Source organism: Mercenaria mercenaria, chromosome 8, assembly GCF_021730395.1.
Source record: "Mercenaria mercenaria strain notata chromosome 8, MADL_Memer_1, whole genome shotgun sequence".
NCBI lineage: Eukaryota > Metazoa > Mollusca > Bivalvia > Venerida > Veneridae > Mercenaria > Mercenaria mercenaria.
Window position 1 is genome coordinate 26,130,912 of NC_069368.1, and position 23,951 is coordinate 26,154,862.

At 34.8% G+C, this 23,951-nt stretch overlaps 1 protein-coding gene across 9 annotated transcripts in view; it reads left to right on the forward strand.

Moving 5' to 3' along the window:
- LOC123566729 (IQ domain-containing protein H-like) overlaps window positions 1-23,951 on the forward strand; it is a 53,680-nt gene that overhangs the window by 13,009 nt on the left and 16,720 nt on the right. For 2 of the 9 annotated variants that reach the window (XM_053549603.1, XM_045361055.2), the window contains exons 2-15: window positions 725-838; window positions 2,425-2,591; window positions 4,225-4,438; window positions 5,357-5,389; window positions 7,120-7,197; window positions 7,686-7,857; window positions 8,621-8,853; window positions 13,182-13,199; window positions 14,291-14,323; window positions 17,307-17,440; window positions 18,040-18,117; window positions 19,391-19,499; window positions 20,281-20,508; window positions 22,886-23,036. In XM_053549603.1, the coding sequence (XP_053405578.1) occupies window positions 725-838; window positions 2,425-2,591; window positions 4,225-4,438; window positions 5,357-5,389; window positions 7,120-7,197; window positions 7,686-7,857; window positions 8,621-8,853; window positions 13,182-13,199; window positions 14,291-14,323; window positions 17,307-17,440; window positions 18,040-18,117; window positions 19,391-19,499; window positions 20,281-20,508; window positions 22,886-23,036 (1,762 nt within the window). The remainder of the gene's footprint in view (window positions 1-724; window positions 839-2,424; window positions 2,592-4,224; window positions 4,439-5,356; window positions 5,390-7,119; window positions 7,198-7,685; window positions 7,858-8,620; window positions 8,854-13,181; window positions 13,200-14,290; window positions 14,324-17,306; window positions 17,441-18,039; window positions 18,118-19,390; window positions 19,500-20,280; window positions 20,509-22,885; window positions 23,037-23,951) is intronic. The other 7 variants (XM_045300238.2, XM_053549599.1, XM_053549598.1 and 4 more) reach the window with 6 other exon arrangements.

Sequence of the window (23,951 nt, forward strand, 5' to 3'; positions counted from 1 at the left end):
TCATCTATATTCTTAAAACTATTCTAAAAAGAGATTGACTAAATAAGTTTGCAGATCAAGTTATGAAAACACATTTATTCAGGAAGGGCCTAAATTGTCCACCCTAAAACTTGTAGTATACCTATATATTACCTGTATTTTAAGAATGATTTTCATGAGGTTTTTGTGTGTTACAAAAATGTTGAATTCTCTATGCTATTTTTTGTAAACATCACCTTATTGTTGGATCTATTTATAAATTATAGCCTGGTTTCGAAGCATTCTTCTGAAAAAATCTGAAGATGCGCGACGGGTTCGTAAGCAGTCGGAAAACATACTTTTGGTTTGAAATAGGCAAAAGGTTTTTGTTTATTTATTGGTTATTCTTGAACATATTCACGATTATTTAGTCAGATCCGATACTGTAACAGTGGGTCATATTTTCAGTAAATATGAAGTCTCAGCTACAAACTCTGGTTTTCATATAATACTCGTTCAGGTTTTAGTAGTGGACCTTTAAGGACAAACAATTGTGAGAAAAATAATTGATTCACTACTTCAAATTGTATGGGGAAGTTGTCAGTCAGCAAGTTGACACTAATACAGAATCCATGCTTGATGGGATTACTGACATCCTAATGTTACTAACAATTATTATAATTAAAAAATGTTGAAAAATTGCACAAAACCCATCACAACAAAATCTGTTTCATTACTATAATTATGTTATATTCTTTTTTTTCAGGTACAAGACGATATTCGTCAGCTGAGGGAAAATCTCACAAATAAAGGAGATGGCAAAGGCATCACCATTGAGGAGTTGGAAAATGCCCTCAACAAAACTGAAAAAGGTCTACAGGTAAAATAGGTTTATTTTATTGTTATTGCTAAAGAGCTTTCCAAACATTCCAGTTTACGTTAGTAGACATGTAATGAAAATCAGCATTTTCCACTTCATTTATTTGATTTCAGTATGCAATTTATGCATTCTCCTGTGGTGATGTAAAAGCAGTTTTCTTTTATGTTCCCAAAGGATGCCAAAATGATGTACGAGGATTCTTAATTGCATAGAAATTGCCAGTTGTCATAACGGTTCCATTGAGTTGCAGATGTTTTCAGACATGAATATTCAAATGAGTACTAGGGGATTGAAAAAATTTTATTAAAAAATGTTGAAGTTGACTAGGTATTTTGTACATATCCCACTCAGTTTGTGAAATCTGAACAAAATGGATGATAAGATTTACTACATATAATTATAAGGATCTGTTACCATGGTGATAATACCTTAGAAAGTGAACTAATGAACTTTTGGCTCTTTTTGGCCATAGCACATTAAATATAAAAGTATAGAAGCAGAGCATAAAACAATATAATGCAAAAGAATACGTCGCCAGATCCAAAACTTAGATAAGACGGAAAACAATTTATTGTTTTCAGATGGTTATTCTTAGAACCAGGCATTCATATCTTTGATCTAATTGGCCACTTATGGGTAAAAATCAATTGCTGAAAAGATTGTATTTCTGGGAAACAGCACATGTCAGTGCTGTTACATTGCATGTTGTAAAACATTGAATGAATAATTATGATCAAATTTCTCAGAGTATTTTAAGGTAAATTTGTAATATTTCACAATGAACAAAATACAGACTCCAATGTTATTTTGCTATAAAAATGTCATAAGAATAAGTGTAACGGAGCATATTTCATACACAGTTGTTCCTTTGTTCATTCCAAGTCAGTTTTTCATTTAAATGAAGAAATATCAAAAGCAACTCACTTAAATTGTTTTGAATAGATTAGCTACAGATAATCTCATTTTCTGATTGGTCGTGTCCAACTCCTAGCCTAGAGAAAGCATGTTTGAAAACAGGTGCACCAGTAAGATTGTCGTTTAACTGCAGTCTGCATAATTTATCAATGCAAGTACAGGACTTCAGGTTATGAAACTGAGTTTGGAGACCAATTATAGAAATCCTGATTCTGAGCTCAGTTCTAAAGTTGAACTATGACAATGTTCTCATTTTGAGATTGGTTTTGGAATTGTAGGATAAGATTCTCTCTGGGACAGTATCTTCCCTGCTCAGTTTGACTAAGATGGTAGACGTTAGTCCTACCTATTTTTAGCTTCACTGTTCTATGACTAGTCCAAGCTGTTCTGCTCACCCTGGTGTCACACCTTGGTTAAAGTTTTGCATGAAAGTATGTATAGCTATCATTTAAAGGCATATAGCTTTGAATCTTATTTTTTCTTTTTCAGAGTCAGTTACTAACCGCACAGGGTCAAGTCCCATAAGTCTGACATGTATTTTGGCCAAATTATGTCCCCATATGGACTTAGAAAATCCTGGTTAACTTCAAAAGTTTCTTCGGGTGTATAAAACTAGCTGTTTAGTTTGGTGTATTTTTTTGTTTTTACATGCTATTTTTGTCTTGTTTCAGCAAAAAGCAGAGCAGATGCTTAGCCAGTTGAACAACCAGGTTCAGACCCTACCAAGTGCTGACGCCATTCAGGCACCAGGTTTTATGGCACTTGAGTCAACATGGGACCTGAAAAAGCAAACACGCGGACAGCACAGAATTGAAATGAGTCAAGCATATGTACCTAGGTAATGGTGATAAAGAATTCAGTAATTTTCTGTAGACAAGATTTTCATTTTTAGCTCATCTGATTTTTTGAAAAAAAATGATGAGTTATTGTCATCACTTGAGCGGTTGTCGGCGTCGGCGTCGGCGTCGGCGTCGGCGTCGGCGTCTGCGTCGGCGTTGCCTGGTTAAGTTTTATGTTTAGGTCAGCTTTTCTCCTAAACTATCAAAGCTATTGCTTTGAAACTTGGAATACTTGTTCACCATCATAAGCTGACCCTGTATAGCAAGAAACATAACTCCATCTTGATTTTTGCAAGATTTATGGCCCCTTTTGTACTTAGAAAATATCAGATTTCTTGGTTAAGTTTTATGTTTAGGTCAACTTTTCTCCTAAACTATCAAAACTATTGCTTTGAAACTTGGAATACTTGTTCACCATCATAAGCAGACCCTGTACATCAAGAAACATAACTCCATCTTGCTTTTTGCAAGAATTATTGCCCCTTTTGGACTTAGAAAATCAGTTTTCTTGGTTAAGTTTTATGTTTAGGTCAGCTTTTCTCCTAAACTGTCAAAGCTATTGCTTTAAAACTTGCAACACTTGTTCACCATCATAAGTTGACCCTGTACAGCAAGAGACATAACTCCATCCTGCTTTTTGCAAGATTTATGGCCCTTTTTGGACTTAGAAAATATCAGATTTCTTGGTTAAGTTTTATGTTTAGGTCAACTTTTTCTCTTAAACTATCAATGCTATTGCTTTGAAACTTGCAACACTTGTTCACCATCATAAGCTGACCCTGTACAGCAAGCAACATAACTCCATCCTGCATTTTGCAATAATTATTGCCCCTTGTGGACTTAGAAAATCATTTTCTTGGTTGAGTATTATGTTTAAGTCAACTTTTCTCATAAACTATCAAAGCTATTGCTTTAAAACTTGCAACAGTTTTTCACCATCATAAGTGGACACTGAACTTCAAGAAACATAACTCTATCCTGCTTTTTGCAAGAATGATGGCCCTTTTTAGACTTAGAAAATCATGGGTAGGACAATATTTCTATTACACAAAAAAAAAATCAGATGAGCGTCAGCACCCGCAAGGCGGTGCTCTTGTTTTTTTTATATTTTCATTATGAAACTTTGAGAAGGCTTTTGAAAAACAGTGAGAACCTCATTAGAAGAAGTATTTAAATCATTCAAAATATCAAAAATGAATTTGATCTGAAATTTGATTTTTAAGTTCATTGCCAATGTTTCATTGGTGGGGACTTATAGTTTGTCCACGCACATTGTCTGTCTGTCAGTTAGTCACTAAAAATAGGTACTGTGATAATTTTGAAAATACAAGATAATTTTGTTTGTGAATCTTGGTTCATGAATGGAGATTCATGGGAAAAATATACATGTCCTTTTACTTTGTTGCTGTGTCAACATGTATATGGTTTATGAATATTATATTATAATAAAAAGTGGATTCTGCAATAAAGTACAAGAGAATTTTCCATGAATCATGGTAATAGATAAAAGACAAGATCACAGTGACCTGGACACTAAAATAATATATATGCAGTTGTTTCAAACAGACTAGAGGGGAGCACAAAAATTTCTTGTTTTATATCTTTAATATTGAAAGTTTTCATCTCTTGCAGAGAAAAACTAAGACAGCCTCAGCCAGCAGGTGCTCTTCTGCCCCTTCGTAAAGGTGAACCCACTCAGCTTCAGGGCTTGAGCCCAGGACAACAGAGCAAGCAGACCTTGGCCCTGAGGGCTGTGTACAACCCTCACAGTCAACAAAACAGACCTGTAATGAATGAAAACTTTGGAATAATGTTGCCATTGATTCCTCAGTCAAAGGAAAAAAAGGTAAAACAAGATCATTATTTTGTTGTTTTTGTAATACTTTGAGAGATTTTTGCATGTTCCAGTAGTTTTTGTAATTTTTCTCCCCATATTAAGTATTTAAACAAAACATAGAAGAAATGATACTGTAGCCTGTCCAGTTAAATCACATAGGCAGAGCGCAAGATTTCCATCCAAGAGGCTATCATTTTGATCCCTGTGTGAGACAGTGTTCTGCATGATGATATATAACAGTACATCTTCAGGCATTATCTTCCACCTACTATTCTTGTAGAAAAGTTGTTGGTTACTTGAAGAGAACAAGTCAGTCCTGGTGGAGACTCAAGGCTAACTGCAGTTCTGTGTTTTTTGCAAAGAACAATGAAGTACTGGTGTAGAATCCAGGAACATTGTTATGGCTTATTGACTGCTGTTGTTTATAGCAACATTTAGACCTGCACAAAATTAAATTATTGCTACATTTAGACCCAGTCTGGAGTTTTCCTAAAGTCATTGCATCAAAATTATGCAAAATTTAGACCTGATAAAAAAAGTTATTGCATTATAATTATGCGGGAGATTATGTAACATTTATAACTGATCAGGAGTTTTCCTTTAACCCTTAGCCTGCTGGCGGCAAGTGATTCTGCCTTTGCGACCAGTGCAGACCAAGATCAGCCTGCACATCCGTGCAGTCTGATCATGGTCTGCACTGTTCGCTATTCAGTCAGTAAATTTTTAGTAAACACCCCTTCAAATGATAAATGGTACTGCCCAAATTGGAAGATGGACCAGTCCATAATAGAAATTTAGCATGGTAAGGGTTAAGGTTATTACATAAAAGTTATTTTTCAACATTTAGACCTGATAGAGATTTTTTTTTCTCAAGGTTCCTGCAACATTTAGAACTGATCGTACTAGATCTATGTTTAATGTTTTCAGAAATCAGCTCAGAGAGCTCTTCATTTACCAGTGGTACTTTTAAAATGTTATGCACATAAGCTGCACCATAGAGTGATTCTTACACCTAATTTTTTGGGTAAATTTATCTAGGAAACGGTGTTTAGTGGTTAAGTGTTTCGATGTCTGACATAATTTTAACTTGTTGCACGTCCGAATATGGATTATGGATACAAATGAGATTAGACCTAATTTGATAGACATCATTTTCATTTACGATATTAAGTTGTAGTTGTCTTTATGTAATTTGAAATAAGAAAGAAATTCCCATTCTACAAACAGATGCGAACGTATTACTTCTGCATTGAGCTGTCTTGAGCAAATGTTTCTAATAGTAAAATAGAATTACGCCTTTCCCTGAAATTCAGCTTGTGAAAAAAAGAATGAGGTTCTATGGTGCAGCTTATATTCTGCATAAAAATGTGATTGCAGTGTTTTTGCTATGAGGCATGTTACGGGTATATTTGATAACTTAATACACTTGAAGTGGAAGGTTTGTGGCTGTTTTGAAAAACAATGTTGCAAGACTTAGAAAACATTTTTCATCATATTTTTTTTTTCTAGAGTTAAATTATGTCATAAATGAAGGTATTTTAATGGTTGTTTATGATAGTCTGAAAGTATGATGAAGTAGGAATTCATTGCAAAATGAACCAATTAATTGAAGTTTTTGTAAGGTAAGAAAAGAGAGACAGTAAATTTGTTCTGTAGATAATTATCAAACACATCTAGACATTAAAGGAAGAAAGCAGAAAAGTTTGCCAAAAATGTTTATTTTTTGAAAAATAAAGTATTTTTTCATCTCAATTAAATGATAGACCTGTTTTGAGAGAAAATATAGTATTACAGAGAGTGGCATGATAAAATTCTGTCACTCTAAGGCTGCTATTAAAGTGTTGTTTTTTTTCAACAGTGTGTTTTATGCTGATTTGGTGTGTGCATGTGTTTTCTGAGCAAATTGCATAATAATTATATTTGCGTTTGAGTTACATTGATCTTTGGTATGAGTATGCACAGGTGATAATGTGACCCTGAAAATCATATGATGCACTCAGTTCATAAGTTAGCAAACAACTTTAGTTTATGTGTATGTTCTCTTTTGCCTCCATTACCATCAATAGATTTTAAAGGACTATTATGCTAAAATTCATGAAAGAAACACACTTTTCTATCTAAACACAAAAAAATTATCATGTTTGTGAGGATCAACAGCATTTTTGTCAGGTTAACAATAAGAACACTCTCGAGCCAAAGTATGTGTATGTGACACTAAAAAATGGGAGATTTTAATAAAATATTCTGCATACTAATAATTGTGGCGGCAGCTCTGCATATTTAACCAAATTAAATATATTTTATGAGGATTTTAAACATTTAATGTTAATATCTAATGATAAAACAATTTTAGTGAAAGATGTGCATATTATATCTTTCAAAAAAAATTTAAGTCACCACATAATTTTGGTAACATGTTTTGTCTAAGAGTCAATTTTAAATTAATTTTGAAGGTGATAATATTTTTTTTACTTTCTCACTTGTTCAGAATAATTTTTTATGCACTATTTATGTATGAAATGGATATTGATAGAATTAGTTGTAAGATCTTACTTTTTGGATCAGATTTTGAAATATAGCGGGTCTTTGAAAAGGGTATCATTATTTTCCAAGTCAAGTTCAGTAGCAGTTATCATAAGTTAGTTTTCGGTTCGCTGCCAGATTTGAACAGAAGTTGTTCTATATTTCAGCCACCACCTAAACCAGTAATGGGAAGTACCATAGAGCCACTTGCTGTCTTGCCCAAAGCCAACAGGGTCGATGCACAGGTTTGTCTAGTTTTATATGGTGATTTTAAGACTCAAGTCTCATGTTTGTTGGGAACTTCTATTTTGGCAACATTTTATATCCCACAAATTCAGGTGTCCTTAGATTAAATGTTTAGGCACTAACATGAACAAATTCATTCATTTATTTCACAGCAAGTTGTAGAAGTAAACTGTTTCTTGGTAGTTCTCATATGGTAACGTATTGTATCTTGTTTACTTATGTGGAAGTAAACTTGTTGACACCATAACAGATTAGTTCAAAAACCAGTCCGGTCAATATGTGTTGTGTATAATTTGCATATTTGCAAATTGAAAATGTTTTCACCTTGCATTATCATTTGTGCTGTTGATTTATGCTATATTTGCTTCTGATTCTGAAAAACCTGTGAGCAAAGCATACATGATATGATAATTTCTGTTTTCAATTTACTACATAACTGTGTAGTTCTTATTTTTACTATCTTATGCATTACTGTTTCTACTTCCAGCTTGCCCCACCACCGATCACAGAGGATGATGCCAGGAAGGGTATTCTCAGTTTGATAGAGAGGGGCCTCATCCCTCCTGCAGCACAGTTAACCCTTGACCCCTCCCCTGTGAAAAACAGGATGGTACCCTTGCATAACCCAGAGGATAGAAATAAACCGCCATGTACCCCAGGTATTACCGGTACTACATAAAATTATGGAAACACATATAAGCAATTAGGTGTTGTTACATGCATGAAAAATAGTTTGTTTTCTCTATATTTAGATGTTTTTAGTCTTTCTGTCTCTCCATTGGATCATCCATCAGTTCCATTAGGTACTGCAATGACTTGCTGCTGAAGTAAAAAATGTGGTTGCTATGGCATTGTAAGTTGTCTGGTACTGGTATATCCCTCCACTGGATCATCACTTAAACATAAAAATCCTGCTGTTGACATTCCTTGCAGTGTAGTGTTATTTTATTTGGATAATATAAAATGCGATGAAGAAAATGACACATTTATCTGAAAAATGATATTTATTCTATGCTGAATCTTTGGTATGATATTAAAGGCAGTGCTACCTTCACTACGCAAGGAATAATTTCGTCAGCCACCAAACTTTGCACTCACCATACATAAACCTTCCACATTAAGTAGAATTTAATCAATCAGACTCTTCACTATTTTAGTGAACAGAATTTCTTTAGTATTATAATGAGCCGCACCATGAGAAAACCAACATAGTGCATTTGCGACCAGCATGGTCTGGATCTATACTGTTCGCTTTCAAACCCAATTGCAATTGGAGAAAACGTTAGCAAACAGAATGGATCCTGATCAGGCTGCGCGGATGCGCAGGCTGGTCTGGATCCATGCTGGTCGCAAATGTACTATGTTGGTTTTCTTGTGGCGTGGCTCAAATATTGAAGGTATTGTCAATGTCTTTTACTACAGAAATAGCCCCTACATTAGCTGGAGTCAAACTTGACCTAGTAACCAAGAACTACGAGTCTGCCACAGAAACCATGGCCAAGATGCCAGTGATTCCGCCACATCCTCAGTCAGTCAATAGCCTCGGTCTCAGCAGAACAACTTCGGGCAAGACTCGCACCACTTCTGCCGCTTCCAGTCAGAAAGCAAAGACCCCAGCCACAATGAAAACTTATGAGATGCCTATTCAGCCATTGGTAGGTAGTTTATGCATGACATTTTTCATGCTGCAAGCAGTTCAAGCTTTGCAAACTTTTGTTGAAATTTCATATTTTTCCAGAGTTTTAATTGTACAGTAAGGAATGTGACTGAATGCTTGAATCTAAATAGGAATGTATATAACATCTGAATTATTTGTGTGCAGCATTAACATTATACTTACAAAAACACTGCTTTAAATGTTGATTTTTTTTTCTTGTTTTGTAACAAATTTATATCAAATCCTCAGGTAATATAAAGAGCGATTTGGACCCCTAAAAATGAAATTTTATGTGAATATGCCATTACTCAATGTTATTTTAGTTAAAAACAGGCCATTAAACTAGAATTTTGAAGCTACCATTTTTTATTAATCGTAGAAATTTGATAATTTGCAGTAAATTTTAATTGTCTGAAGCAGTTCTTGAAAATGTATTTCTAGCCTGTCTCTACAATTTCTACTATTCAAAATATTTTCACAGTTTTTTCTTTCAGTTAACTATTGTATATGTTATAACTGTTGTTCATATAATATATTTATATATCTGTAGAAACAAGTCCTGTCTGACTTAGTTCTTGTGGTAAGCTTGTCCTAAAATAAGTTCAGTTCCCATTTGTTTATTAATAACAGTCACAAAATTGGCATTTGACACACTTTGACAATATCCATTTTTTTATTTACCTTTGACCATATCACAGCATGTTTGTTTTACTTTTATTATCCTAATATCTGTGAATATATAACACTTGGTTCCTTCGCTGAAAAACAAGAAAATTAAGAATTGTTCAAAAGGGAGGTAATTGATGCAAGGGTAGGGTGTCAGACTTCATACCCATTAATAATTGGTGTGAATCCTGCTAGGGATGTAAATTAAAACCAATTTAATTACTAAAATGAGAGTACTTGTCAAAAAATATTTTCACAAGGTCAGTCTCCTGTGGTCCGTTTTGTTCCAAATTGCTACTTAAGTTTGTATGGACATTTATGGACTTGTTGTAACCCAACAGTTAGCCTCAAATCCAAGCAATATTTCTACTGTACACATAAAAATGTTTCTGTAAGACCTTGATACTAAGAAAACATATAATGACTTTTTCCTGTTTTATATGTAAAAGCAGTTTATGCTAGTAAGTATGTACTCCTATAGTATGTAGAAATTTTAGGTGCCAGACTTCTAAATGTAGGCCAAAGGCTTTAGGTCCCAGATGTCTAAATATAATCCTATATCCGTGGGAAAAATCTAACAGTGCTTTTCATGAAATTTTCACTTTATACATGAGTGGACAGCCAAAAGTAGAGCTAGAGGTAGAAATATTAAAACATAATTGAGCCACGCTATGAGAAAACCAACATTGTGCGTTTGCAATCAGCATGGACCCAGACCAGCCTGCGCCTCTGTGCAGTCTGGTCAGGATCCATGATGTTCGCTTTCAAAGCCTATTGCAATTAGAGCAACTGTTAGCGAACAGCACGGATCCTGATCAGACTTCAAGGATGCGCAAGCTGGTCTAGATTCATGCTGGTTGCAAACGCACTATGTTGGTTTTCTCATGGCACAGCTCATATCACTTGTCTACCACACCCAACATCAATCTGACTAAAGTACTTGATCTTCTAAACGAAGATCTGAGAACGACCTATTCACATTCGTCTTCTGTATATTTTGGATTTCCATTATTGCTATTTTTATGTTATCCAATCAGATGACTTGTTCGATTGTCAAAAGATAAGAAAAATATGCGGTTATTCCAGGACTCGAACCCGGGACCCCTCGCTTACAAAGCAAGTGGCCTACCGACTGAGCTAACCGGCTATCTGATACATTACGACATAAGAATTGTAAATATCAAAAGTCAGTGCTACATGTAGATTTGCAAGATGTTGTAAGCTAGGCTCTGATTGGCTAGCGAAAGAGCCGTCAGAACGAGGCAATGAATAGGTCGTTTTCAGATCCTATGCGTAGCGTAATATAGGAGATGTACTTTAGTCAGATTGACCCAACATTATGGAAAAAGGCATCACTGGTTGTTTCATAGTCTTGTATAATTCAAGGGTATTTTGATATAGTATCAGATTTCCAAGGAATCTAAACAGTTTTAAATGTCATCTATAATTCTTGTTATATGCAATAACTAACAGCTTTTTCTATTCTTTGTTTTAATTTCACTGAAAAAAAAGTATTTACTGCATATACTCAAAATTTTAAGTCAGTCATTCATTGGTTTTAAAGCAATTTGTCTTCAGTTTGACAGGAAAAAATTATATCTTCATTTGATATTTAACTATTCTTTGACATTCTGAATGTTTCTTAGATATATTGAGTCTTTCTCTGATATAATGGAATGTTTCTCTGAAATTTTGAATATTTTTCTGACATTTTGAATGTTTCTCTGACATTGTGAATGTTTCTCTGACATTTTGAATGTTTCTCGGACATTTTGAATGTTTTTGAGACATATTGAATGTTTCTCAGACATACTGAATGTTTTTCTGACATTTTGAATATTTTCCTGATATATTGAATGTTTCTCTGACGTTTTGAATGTTTCTCGGACAAATAGAATGTTACTTGGGCATTTTGAATGTTTCTCTAACATATAAAATGTTTCATGGACATTTTGAATGTTTCTCAGACATTTTGAATGTTTGTCTGACATATATAATGTTTCTCAGACATTTTGAATGTTTGTCTGATATATTGAATCATTTTGAATGTTTCTTGGACATTTTGAATGTTTGTCTGACATATATAATGTTTCTCAGACATTTTGAATGTTTGTCTGACATATATAATGTTTCTCAGACATTTTGAATGTTTGTCTGACATATATAATGTTTCTCGGACATTTTGAATGTTTGTCTGATATATTGAATCATTTTGAATGTTTCTTGGACATTTTGAATGTTTGTCTGACATATTGAATGTTTCTCTGATATAGTGAATGTTTCTCTGAAATAGTGCATGTTTCTCAGACATTTTTAATGTTTCTCAGACATTTTGAATGTTTCTCTGATGTATTGAATGTTTCCCTGATGTACTGAATGTTTCCCTGACATTTTGAATGTTTCTCTGACATGCTGAATGTTTCTCAGGCATATTGAATGTTTCTCTGATATAGTGAATGTTTGTCAGACATAGTAAATGTTTCTCAGACATTTTGAATGATGAATTTGTTAATCACTTTTTGAAGGTCGGTGGTTCTACCCAGGTGCCCACTCGTGATGAAATAATGCACAGAGGGGCACCTAGGGTCTTCCTCCACCATTAAAAGCTGGAAAGTCGCCATATGACCTATCATGTGTTGGTGCGATGTTAAATCCAACAAAAAAAAATATCACTTTTTGAAACATTGATTTTGTACTTAACAAAGATATTTTGCAAACATTAATCTCTCAAGTTTATATCAGATTTTACAAAATTCAGTCTTTACAAAATTTTGAGAGGGCATGATTTTTTATAAAAAAAGATAAAAAAGATAAAATAATCATTATGCAGAGGACATAGTCAGATGGTATTGACTTATACTTACTTGAAAATGAGTATATTGCGGTATTTTTCTTTTTACCTGTGTTTGAGAATGAAATAAATAGGAAAAGGAATATAAAAAAGAAGTCTAGGAAAAGATATATCTTGACTGTAATGTAAAGAACTATTTGAATAATTCTGAATATTATGTCAGTTAGACATGTGTGATCTTTCATAAAAATATGTTGTATCAAATAAGTTTGTCAGCTAATATGAATTTTTGCTTAAAGAAAAAGAAAACGACATAATTTTGTCAGCCATTTTGAGTGTACAAGAATTGTTCCAGGTTTCACAATGATTGTAAAGGACTTTGATTTTCAAAAAACTGATCAGCAATTTCTTGCCACACTATTAGAATATATGATATAAATCATTCCTGAACACTAGCAAAACAATTGAGATGCACAATTTTCACACTTTATTGTCAGAATGCAAAGAACTGTCTCATTTATTCTCAAGCACTGGTTTATTGAGCCGCACCATGAGAAAACCAACATAGTGGCTTTGCGACCAGCATGGATCCAGACCAGCCTGCGCATCCGTGCAGTCTGGTCAGGATCCATGTTGTTCACTAACAGTTTCTCTGATTACAATAGGCTTTGAAAGCGAACAGCATGGACCCTGACCAGACTGCGTGGATGCGCAGGCTGGTCTGGATCCATGCTGGTCACAAATGCACTATCATGTTGGTTTTCTCGTGGTGCGGCTCATTTCTTTCTTTCCTTTGCACTAACTCACTGTACCATTCAACAAATGCTAATCAATCAATAATCAATATTTTGTTAATTAACAAATTTCAGCAGCAGCCGCACAGGAAGGTAGTGTTATTGCACACAATTTATTTTTGTTTTGTTTTTAATTGTCTTTTTTCGTGGTTGGTGACGTGGGCATGCACGTAAGCAGGTATTTATAATTACCTGTAGCAGATGCACTTCAATTTTACTGCAAATCGATTTTGAATGATAAATAGTTGTTTCCGGACAATAATGCATGATCTAAATTAAATCATTCAGACTCATTTTGCAGTAAAAGACTTTTGGATTTGTATGCATTGTATTATACAGATATCGTACGATAGAAAAAAAAGATAGTTAGAATTTTTTTCATGCATGTATCAAAGTTACATAATTTTATGATATATGTAACATGTTTGAGAGTATATTACACGGAATTCCTTTTATAATTTTTTTTTGCGTGATTGTAAATGTTGATTTTTCTCTCTTAAGGTATTGGTAATGCCGGAAGTAGCATCTTTCCCTCTGTATTGAAATATCTTCATTACGACCATAAGTTGTTGAAATGCAAGTTTTGGTAATAATTATGTAGTTTCTTCATTTTCTGACATTTTTTCTTTCCCTGAAAAAAGATGAAAATGCTAATAATCATGTAGATTGTTCCAGTATCGTATAATGTGATAATGTCCTTTTCTATGTAACTTTGTGTTAAAATGCCATATTTCTGAAAATTTCTCTCAGTCAATGTTGCTGAATGCTTCTAAGCCAGTAAATGTTACAATTTTTTTTCAACTGCAATGTTGGAAGTTGGAAAGCCAATCTCTTGATACCGGTACTTTCTTTTCCCATTGTAACACCAAGATTGAATTTTCTTGTTGTGTTGAAATGCACTTTCTTGTCTCAGATCTATGTAATAGTTGAACATGTGTTATGTTTGAGTGCATCGTTCTTTACCATACAATGTTTCAAACTAAAAATCATCTATCACACAATCTGAATTGAGAGTCGGGTAATTTTTTGCAGTTTAAAAATTAAAAAGTTGAAAGCATGTCCATTTCGGCTTATTAATTAAAGAATATAATTGATCTGTCAAGACTTTATATTTCATTCGAGGAAGAAAAAGAGTTCAAACTTGGTATGAAGATATTAATTTAATTCTTTTTAACATTTTACAGAAATTCTTATTAATAAAGATTCCAAATTCACGGGTACTGGTTTGGATACTGCAATAAATTTGATTAGAGATCTGTATACTTTCTAATTTAACAAGAAAAAAAAGTGACGAATATTACAAAGAGGTCAGTTATTAAAACAGTCAGTCCTGTATATAAAGACTACGCTTGAGAGAGCCAGAATGCGGTTAAAATAAATTTATGAGCATGTTAATTGTCTTTTTTCACAGGTTAAAATATGGTCAGACCTTTTATAAGCAGCCAATCAAGGGAGTGGCATAATTTGACTGTTTAAGACAGGTGGCTGATTTAAGGCAAATTGTTGGAAAGTTAGTTGAGTGGCTGCTTATAACAAGTGGTTGCTCAATACAGGTGCCTGATATGGCATGTTCAACTCTAAACTGAAAATACATAATTTGAAATGGACCTTGTGGTCTTTTAAGCCAGGTGGTCTCTGTTCACAGGTAGTCTTTAACACAGATTTGACTGTCAATTAATAATTGATTTGTTTAGCCAAATCAGGTAAAGGGAGACTAGTAAATCATTTGAATTTCCCATAATGCTGTTTTTTTATGGGAGAAAGTATAATGGCATGAAATCTAATCAGATTTAGGCAGTTTTTTTTTTAGTCTGTTTAATTTAGCTGTTAAGGAGGGTTTTTTTTGTTCTTTTTTGTTTTCAGTTATGTTTTCTTTTGTTTTATGCACAGATTGTTCGTTGTAGAATGAATTATTCTAAATTTGTATCAGTTGTGTTCTTTGTCCAATTTCAGTTTGCCGAGATAATAGGAGAAATTTTTATATTTTTAAAGATTTCTGTAATTTTAAAGAAAAAATGAGTGTCTGTTGTATTTCTTAAATCTTTGTTACATTATGTATAATTTACAAAGTAACAACAAGAGCTTTTTAGCTCGACTATTCATAGAATAGTAGAGCTATTGGACTCGCCCATGCGTCGGCGTCCGCGTCCCGATTTTGGTTAAGGTTTTGTATGTAAGTTGGTATCTCAGTAACCACTTGTGGGAATGGATTGAAACTTCACACTCTTATTCACTGTGACAAACTGACTTACATTGCACAGGTTCCATAACTCTATTTTGCTTTTTTACAAAATTATGCCCCTTTTTCGACTTAGAAATTTTTGGTTAAGGTTTTGTATGTAAACTGGTAACTCAGTAACCACTTGTGGGAATGAATTGAAACTTCACACACTTATTCACTGTGATGAACTGACCTACATTGCACAGGTTCCATAACTCTATTTTGCTTTTTTACAAAATTATGCCCCTTTTTCGACTTAGAAATTTTTGGTTAAGGTTTTGTATGTAAGCTGGTATCTCAGTACTTACTAATGGGAATGGATTGAAACTTCACATACTTGTTCACTGTCATGATCTGACATGCACTAAGCAAGTCCCATAACTCTACTCTTTTTTTTTCTCAAAATTATGCCCCTTTTTCGACTTAGCAGTTTTTGGTTAAATTTTTGTATGTAATCTGATATCTCAGTATCCACTAACTGGAATGGATTGAAACTTCACACACTTGTTCACTGTCATAATCTAACATGCACTGTGAAGGTCCCATAACTCTACTTGGCATTTTTACAAAATTATGCCCCTTTGACTTAGCAGTTTTTGGTTAAGTTTTTGTATGTAAGCTGGTATCTCAGTATCCACAAATTGGAAAGGATTGAAACTTCACACACTTGTTCACTGTCATGATATGACATGCAGTACAGAGATTCAATACCTCTACTTTGCATTTTACAAAATTATGCCCCTTTTTAGCTCGACTATTCATAGAATAGTAGAGCTATTGGACTCGCCCATGCGTCGGCGTCCGCGTCCCGATTTGGTTAAGTTTTTGTATGTAAGTTGGTATCTCAGCAACCACTTGTGGGAATGGATTGAAACTTCACACACTTATTCACTGTGATAAACTGACTTACATTGCACAGGTTCCATAACTCTATTATGCTTTTTTACAAAATTATGCCCCTTTTTCGACTTAGAAATTTTTGGTTAAGGTTTTGTATGTAAGCTGGTATCTCAGTAACCACTTGTGGGATTGGATTGAAACTTCACACACTTATTTACTGTGATAAACTGACTTACATTGCACAGGTTCCATAACTCTATTTTGCTTTTTTACAAAATTATGCCCCTTTTTCGACTTAGAATTTTTTGGTTAAGGTTTTGTATGTAAGCTGGTATCTCAGTACTCACTAATTGGAATGAATTGAAACTTCACACACTTATTCTCTATTATGATCTGACATGCACAAAGCAGGTCCCATAACTTTATTTTGCTTTTTTTCAAAATTATGCCCCTTTTTCAACATAGAAATTTTTGGTTAAGTCTTTGTATGTAAGCTGGTATCTCAGTATCCACTAATGGGAAAGGATTGAAATTTCACACACTTGTTCACTGTCATGATATGACATGCAATGCAAAGGGTCAATAACTCAACTTTGCATTTTACAAAATTATGCCCCTTTTTCAACTTGGGTGTTTTTGGTTAAATTCCTATATGTAAGCTGGTATCTCAGTACCCACTAATGGGAATGGATTGAAACTTCACACACTTGTCCACTGTCATGAGCTGATAAGCACTATGCAGGTTCCATAACCCTATTTTGCTTTTTTACTAAATTATGTCCCTTTTTCGACTTCCGTATTCATTCAATCGACAAGGTTGTTGAATAGTCGAGCGTTGCTGTCCTCGGACAGCTCTTGTTCAACTTTTGTATTCATTCAATTGACAAGGCTGTTGAATAGTCGAGCGTTGCTGTCCTCCGACAGCTCTTGTTTTTGTAGTAGTCAATATCTTTATTTTCTTTGTCTGACATACACATCATTTCGTGTTATACGCTGTGATGCTCCTAGGGTGATGAAAAAATGAGTTAAATTTTGTGAGTGTTGTCTTTAATTAATTTTTTTTGTTTGGAATATTATGGTAAGTTAGGGCTGTAACCAAACAAAAATGGAGATTTAACACTGTATTCTCTATACAACAGCCTCCACCGACTACTCCAGCAAGTGGAGATTTCAAGATGATCTCACACAGGTTTGCCGTACAGAATGGAAGAATAAGGGATACATCATCTGAATTTTTGTCCTTCAAACAACACTACTGTTTGACCTGGGGAAGGTAGGATTTCAACCATATTAGATACGAAAACTGTGTCTTGTGGTTTTTATTTCTAAGTTTTGATATCTTTCTTAGCTCTCCTGATCATGAGTACTCGAGGTAAATCTTCATGATATCTGATCATCCATTATACATCCCTCATCTGTCCATTCACTCTTTTCTTCAAACAATTTCCTTTAAGACCATTTGACCATTTGTTCTTTGCATCGATGTGTCCCAGACAGCTGCTTTTCAGAGTTTTCAAGTGGCTTCACTTACCGGTAGTTGGACACAGGGACTTCAAGAGCTAAGAATTGTACAAATCTTTGTAAAGCATTACATCTAGTTCAAGCTACTGTAACTTAACTGATTCTATTTTTATTTTCTGGTTGCGTCCATTCTATGACAGCGTATAGACATCTCTGAGCTAAAAGTTTTTATCTACATTTAATTGGTGTATACTGTAAATTCTATAAAAATAATTTCTGTATTCTGTGCAAACAGACAGTGTTAGTTCAGATTACTAGCAAAAATATTCAAGTACAACCTAAATTTTAAGATAAAGACATAATGCATTTTTTTCCATGTCCAGCTATCATTCAAATGTTTGTTTATTTCAGTATTGTTACAGTATTGAAGCACTTGGAAAAGATGTTAAACAACTTTGCAGTTCCAGTTGCCTTTATTAATGGTGATAGGTGTGTATTCCATGTGTTTAAAGTATGTTATCCTGCATGAAAAATTTACTAACATTTGTAATGGTTTCTTACATATTTGTAACCAATACAGAGAATATAGATAAGACTCTTGTAGTTTATGATTTGTTTTCATTTAGTATTTACCTTACTTCTTCAACCAATCACATGCAAGACATTTTCAATTTTTTTTCCAATACCAGTACTTATTCCTGACCAGTGTACAAATGAGCCACACCATGAGAAAACCAGCTTAGTGCGTTTGCGAACTAGCATGGATCCAGACCAGCCTGTGCATCCGCACAGTCTGGTCATGATCCATGCTGTTTGCCAACGGTTTCTCTAATTGCAATAGGCTTTGAAAGCGAACAGCATAGATCCTGACCAGACTGCGCAGATGCACAGGCAGGTTTGGATCCATGCTGGTGGCAAATGCACTGTGTTGGTTTTCTCATGGTGTGGCTCAAATTTTACAGTATCTGTGAAGAATGTTATTAAGAGGCTGATCTATTTATAGCTGCATTGAAAAAAAAAGTAAAAATGCAAAGTTGAATAAAGACTTTGAAGTGAAATCTTCATCATTAATTTTTTAATTAAAAAAAAACAAAAACAGCTGGTTATTATGCTCCCCAGGCTTGGTTTCTTAAAGATAAAGTCTTCACTTCATAGCCTATTTACTTCAGGTACATGATGTGTGTAAGATTTGCAAATTTTGAACAACCTACTCTTCAAAAATTTTTCAGTTTTAAGGAAAAACCTGATAAGACCAGCCCACTATTAAAACCACTATAGGTGGTCTCATTAGAGGGGTTTAACTGTACTTGCAAAATGCCTTGACAAAATAAATTTTGTTTAACACTGAAATTAGATTGTTGACAAAGCAAAACATTTTTCTGTTAGCGTAAGCCCGCCCGCTTAGCTCAGTAGGTAAGAGCGTTGGTCTACGGATCGCAGGGTCGCGAGTTCGATCCTCGGGCGGGGCGTATGTTCTCCGTGACTATTTGATAAACGACATTGTGTCTGAAATCATTAGTCCTCCACCTCTGATAATTCATGTGGGGAAGTTGGCAGTTACTTGCGGAGAACAGGTTTGTACTGGTACAGAACCCAGGAACACTGGTTAGGTTAACTGCCCGCCGTTACATGACTGAAATACTGTTGAAAAACGGCGTTAAACCCAAAACAAACAAACAAACAAACTGTTAGCTTAAGGATACTTTTACATTAGCATGGTTCACATTGAAAAACATACTTATGGTATATTGTGTAATTACAGGTTGGCAGATCTGGCAGAGGAATTTGAGCTGGAACGACCACCAAGTATAGATGATCTTCTTTCATGTATAGTGAACAGAGATGACGTAGAAAATATCATCTTTAAACCTGTAAGTAATATATATTAGTAGTATATTAATATTTTGCTTGCTTGTTTGTTCTGCAATAAGGTTTCAATGCCGTTTTTTAACAGCATTCAGCTTTTTTATGATGATCAGTTAGATTTACTAGTATAACTGGTTTTCCAGTATAAATCTGTTTTCTGCAGGTAACTTACAACTTTTCAGTGAAGGACATAATTATGTCCTTAGAAATATTGATGTTCTTAGATTGTGGCAGAGATGTTAATTTTACATGCGTTTGACACTACCCAATGAAGCGGTCAGACCAGCGTTTACTAAGTGTTTCTGGGTCTTTACGTGTTTGAAAAATCAAAACAGCATTGAAATACTTGCTTTCATTGGCTGACTATTGGCACATAAGAGTACCGTTAATGCTGTAACAGTAACAGAAGCATCAGTGGCAAAACAACCAGAGTACCCCATTGCCTTGACACTGTCATCTGTTAGAACATATACCTTGTCCAAGATACAAACCTATTTTAAAATTTGTACCCACCCTCCAACCATGAAGTTGTAAGGGGGGTATACTAGTTTCAGGTTGTCTGTCTGTCCATCTGTAGACACAATCTTGTGTGCACCATCTCTCCTCATCCACTTGACACATGCATGGCATGGGGTATACATTCATCATCTTCAGTGATAACTCTAGTAACCTCAAGGATGCAAATCTTATTCACCATCTTAGTTAAATTGAACTCAGATACAATAGTATAAATTAGTATTAACTGAAGTATAATTTAATTTTGCTATTATATGTATGATGAAATAGGGAAGGAGGTTTAAGGGTCCAAATGGTCGGGATATTGCATCAGCTAAGATTCAAGCCACATGGAAAATGTACCGTGAAAGAAGCACGTACCTGGAGTATCGTCGTAGGAAGTGGGCCGCAGGTGTGATTGCAATATCATGGATCATGCACATCAAAATGGCAAAGGTTCGGCAACAGCTGAAACAGGTCAGATTGGACAACCTTGAGAACTTCAGGAGGAGAGCTAAGGTTAGCTAACAACTGTGAATTTTTAAATCATTTAATTTGTGGGCATGGAAAATAAAATGGAGTTTTTATTAGCTCACCAGAGCCAAAGGCTCAGGGTGAGCTATTCTGATCAGTCACCGTCCGGCGTCCGTTGTCCGTCGTCTGTCGTCTGTCGTCCGTGAACTTTTACTTTAAATGACATCTCCTCATAAACCGCTAGGCCAATTTCATTCAAACTTTACAGGAATGTTCCTTTGGTGAAGCTCTACAAAAATTATTCAAAGAATTGAATTCCAGGGAGAACTCTGGTTGCCATGGCAACAGAAAGGAAAAACTTTAAAAATCTTCTTCTCAAAAACCAGAAGGCCTAGAGCTTAGATATTTGGTGTGAAGCATTGCCTAGTGGACCTCTACCAAGTTTGTTCAAATCATAACCCCGGGGTCAAATTGACCCCGCCCCAGGGGTCACTTGATTTTACATAGGAAAATCTTAAAAAATCTTCTTTTCAAAAACCAGAAGCCCTAGAGCTTAGATATTTGACATGTAGCATTGCCTAATGGACCTCTACTAAAGTTGTTCAAATCATGACCCCGGGGTCAAAATTGACCCCGCCCCAGGGGTCACTTGATTTTACATAGGAAAATCTTCAAAATTTTTCTAAAAATAAACCAGAAGGCCTAGAGCTTAGATATTTGACGTGTAGCATTGCCTAGTGGACCTCTACAAAAAATTTTCAAATCATGACCCCCGGGTCAAAATTGACCCTGCCCCAGGGGTCACTTGATGTTACATAGGAAAATCTTCAAAAATTTTCTAAAAATAAACCAGAAGGCCTAGATCTTAGATATTTGACATGTAGCATTGCCTAGTAGACTTCTACAAAATTTGTTCAAATCATGACCCCCGGTGTCAAATTGACCCCGCCCCATGGGGTTACTTGATTGTACATAGAAAAATCTTCTAAATCTTCTTAAAATAAACCAGAAGTCCTAGATCTTAGATATTTGACATGTAGCATTGCCTAGTGGACCTCTACAAAATTTGTTCGAATCATGACCCACAGGGTCAAAATTGACCCCACCCCAGGGGTCACTTGATTTTTTACTAAGAAAAAATCTTCAAAAAATTTCTAAAAATAAACCAGAAGGCCTAGAGCTTAGATATTTGACATGTAGCATTGCCTAGTGGACCTCTACAAAATTTGTTCAAATCATGACCCCGGGGTCAAATTGACCCCGCCCAAGGGGTCACTTGATATTACATAGGAAAATCTTCAAAAAATTTCTAAAAATAAACCAGAAGGCCTAGATCTTAGATATTTGACATGTAGCATTGCCTAGTAGACTTCTACAAAATTTATTCAAATCATGACCCCACCGGGATCAAATTGACCCCGCCCCATGGGGTTACTTGATTGTACATAGAAAAATCTTCAAAATGTTCTAAAAATAAACCAGAAGGCCTAGATCTTAGATATTTGACATGTAGCATTGCCTAGTGGACCTCTACAAAATTTGTTCAAATCTTGACCCCCCAGGGTCAAATTGACCCCGCCCCAGGGGTTAGTTGATTGTACATAGGGAAATCTTCATAAATTTGCTAAAAATAAACCAGAAGGCCTAGATCTCAGATATTTGATATGTAACATTTCCTAGTAGACTTCTACAAATTTGTTTGAATCATGAACCCCGGGGTAAAATTAGCCCCGCCCCAGGGGTTACTTGATTGTACATAGGAAAATCTTCCAAAAAATTTCTAAAAATCATCAGTTTGACATTTGAAGCATGTAGCTCATATTACTCTGGTGAGCGATCTAGGGTCATCATGACCCTCTTGTTTGTTTTGGCCTGACACAACTGCAAAATCTGTGTAACATGTTTTAAGATGAACATACAGAAAAAATAGACCTATATTGCTGTTTAAAGTGTAATATTTATTCATTTGCATGTAAAACTATTTTATATTATCATTTGTGTCATGCAGAACCACAGAGAAAAGTTTCTACCTTCAAAAGTGTTTGTAGCCCACCCGCTTAGCTCGGTAGGTAAGAGCGTTCGTCTACGGATCGAGGGGTCGCGAGTTCGATCCTCGGGCGGGGCATATGTTCTCCGTGACTATTTGATAAACGACATTGTGTCTGAAATCATTAGTCCTCCACCTCTGATTCATGTGGGGAAGTTGGCAGTTACTTGCGGAGAACAGGTTTGTACTGGTACAGAATCCAGGAACACTAGTTAGGTTAACTGCCCGCCGTTATATGACTGAAAAACTGTTGAAAAACTGCGTTAAACCCAAAACAAACAAACAAACAAACAAATCAAAAGTGTTTGTAAAAGACATCAACAATAACAAATTCAAAACAAAATGAGACGTAAACCAATTTTTGTTAAATTTCAGAAATTTTCAATGTCCTGGGATCGTATCAAGAAATCCAAGAGAGTCATTATCCATATACCATCACTAGGTCTTAACCAAGATATCCGAGACAGTATTCATGATTTTGGAATACGTCAGAATACACAGATGTCAAGACTGTGTGATATAAGAGGTAAACGGTTTGAATTTCAACTGTCGTTTTCTTGGTATTCATGATTTTGGAATACGTTATAATACATAGCATCACCTCAGTGTAGGAAGTGGATAACTGCATTGACTTAAAAAAGGACTTATTCATTTTTTGCGCTAAGGTGACGAATTAGATTTTAGGAATGTGTTATATAAGAGGTAAACGGTTTAAATCATAACTTTTATCCAGTTGGCTTTATGCTCTTAGTACAAAAGACCTTAAAATTAATTTTGAGACAGTGTACAACATAACTGACAGAAAATGATGACTTAACGTGACGGTGTTGTTTTATAAACAAATCTATAAATTTGATTGGCAACTTTCAACTAATTGTTTACAAGAGAAAATGTCAGCATGTTACACCAAAGTGCTTGTCAGTTGATATAGACACTAAAATTGTCAGTTTGTGTTATTTTATATCAAAGCAGTGGTATTCAAATGCACAGATAATGCACAAACTTAGCAGACATAACTGTCTATAGAGGGAAATGAATAGAAAAGTGAAAAAATTCAATGAAAATGTTCATTTTATGTTCAGCCTTTCTCCAGATTTACAGGCAGGTGTTATTACTGCATTTGATAATATTTCATGCTATTTGAATAATACTTTTAATATGGATACCGTACTCCATTTTTTTGCACAAATGGCTGATTCTGTTTGCCTGCCAAACTGTTGTTAAGTAAAACTAACTGACAGTTCAGATAGTTTTTTTTATAGATTTACATCTCTCTCTGTCAAACAATATTATCCATTCTAAAATTTATGGTAGCCCTCATCTAGATGGGTCTGTTCTGTAGAAAACATCTTATTGGATCAATATTCCTTGGTCAGATATGCTAAATTATGTAACATTTGTAAGAAGGCTCAGGGATGATATGAGCCATGCTATGAGAAAA